Source organism: Varanus komodoensis, unplaced genomic scaffold (assembly GCF_004798865.1).
Source record: "Varanus komodoensis strain SLA01 unplaced genomic scaffold, ASM479886v1 scaffold3553, whole genome shotgun sequence".
In the NCBI taxonomy this organism is placed as follows: domain Eukaryota; kingdom Metazoa; phylum Chordata; class Lepidosauria; order Squamata; family Varanidae; genus Varanus; species Varanus komodoensis.
Window position 1 is genome coordinate 9,047 of NW_025335865.1, and position 1,243 is coordinate 10,289.

Sequence of the window (1,243 nt, forward strand, 5' to 3'; positions counted from 1 at the left end):
GGGCCAGTATAAATTTGAAACAAACGAAGCAGAACCATAGTGGGGGGCAACGTCCGGGAGACCCTGGCAAGTTGGAAGCTCTCCACTCCCCTTCGTGCAATGGATGTATGGATCTGCCCGGCGAGGGCTGGGCAGTTCAAAGCTTTCCTAAACAGGAGGACCACTCCTGCCACTGGGCCCCCACTGGAGTATGGGCTCCAGGCATGTGTTTCCCAAGCCTGCCCTCAAGAGGTTTCAGGAAGGCTAAAGAAAGAACCAAACTCTGATTTCACTGACTTGAGAAGCACTCTTTACCTTGGCACACTTGACAGCAGCACCGTAGCCAGTGGAAAACCCACAGCCAAAGAGGCAGACTTTGTCCAGAGGAGCATCACTGTCGATTCTGGCAATAGCAGCCTCAGGTATGACTGTGAATTCAGAGAAGGTGCTTGTCCACAGGAAGTGGTAAATCTGTTTCCCCTTGCAGGTGAACCTGCTAGTCTTGTCTGGCATCAGGTTTTGAAGAGGTTCATAGAGGCTGTTGAGCACATTCGGAATGGATGCCATGATAAACTGGGCTAAACATCATTAATTTGTTTTATTGATTTATGTTATTCATATCCTGCCTTTTCTCCACCAAGGAACCCAAACTGGAGTACATAATTTCTCCCTTTCTCCCTTTTATTTATTTATTATTTTATTTTATTTAAACCATTTTATCCCCACAACACCAACCCTCTGAGTTAGATTAGGCTGAGAGTGAGTGACTGGCCTAAAGCCACCCGCTGAACTTCATGACGGAGTGAAGGCTCGAACCCAGCATTTTCCAGTTCCATCCCAACTCTCTAATCACGGCATCCTGCTGGCTGCTTATTTAGTGGAAAAACAAACAAACGAACAAACATGAGATGTTAAGCAAACTTACGTGGACTTGAGGCAACAGTTAGCTTTGGGACTCAAACAGCAGCTGCATTCTCCACACTGGGGAACACAAAGAGGAATGACTTTGTCACCTTTCAGGGAAAAAGAATGACAGAGTGATTTCTTAAGTTAACATTGTTTGTGAACAAAACCTAGAAACTACTAAGACAGGTTGAGGGTATAAGCATATTATTTTAAATAAAAGTATAATATATTTATAGAATATATATTATATAGAAATTATCCTCTTAACAGCAATAAAATTGGAAAATATCCTGAATTTTAATTTAGGCCGGTCCTGTATGGAAAATTCCATGGAACTATCATGGAAAAGGTGGGGTGG

The 1,243-nt window shown here is 43.4% G+C and overlaps 1 protein-coding gene across 1 annotated transcript in view; it reads right to left on the bottom strand.

Annotated features, from left to right (window-relative positions):
- Positions 1 to 992, bottom strand: part of LOC123028157 (alcohol dehydrogenase 1-like) — a gene marked incomplete at its 5' end in the record, with an annotated part of 4,054 nt that extends 3,062 nt beyond the window's left edge. The window contains 2 exons of the mRNA XM_044439702.1: positions 295 to 517; positions 905 to 992. Coding sequence (XP_044295637.1) covers positions 295 to 517; positions 905 to 992 — 311 coding nt within the window. The remainder of the gene's footprint in view (positions 1 to 294; positions 518 to 904) is intronic.
- Positions 993 to 1,243: the final 251 nt, after the last annotated feature.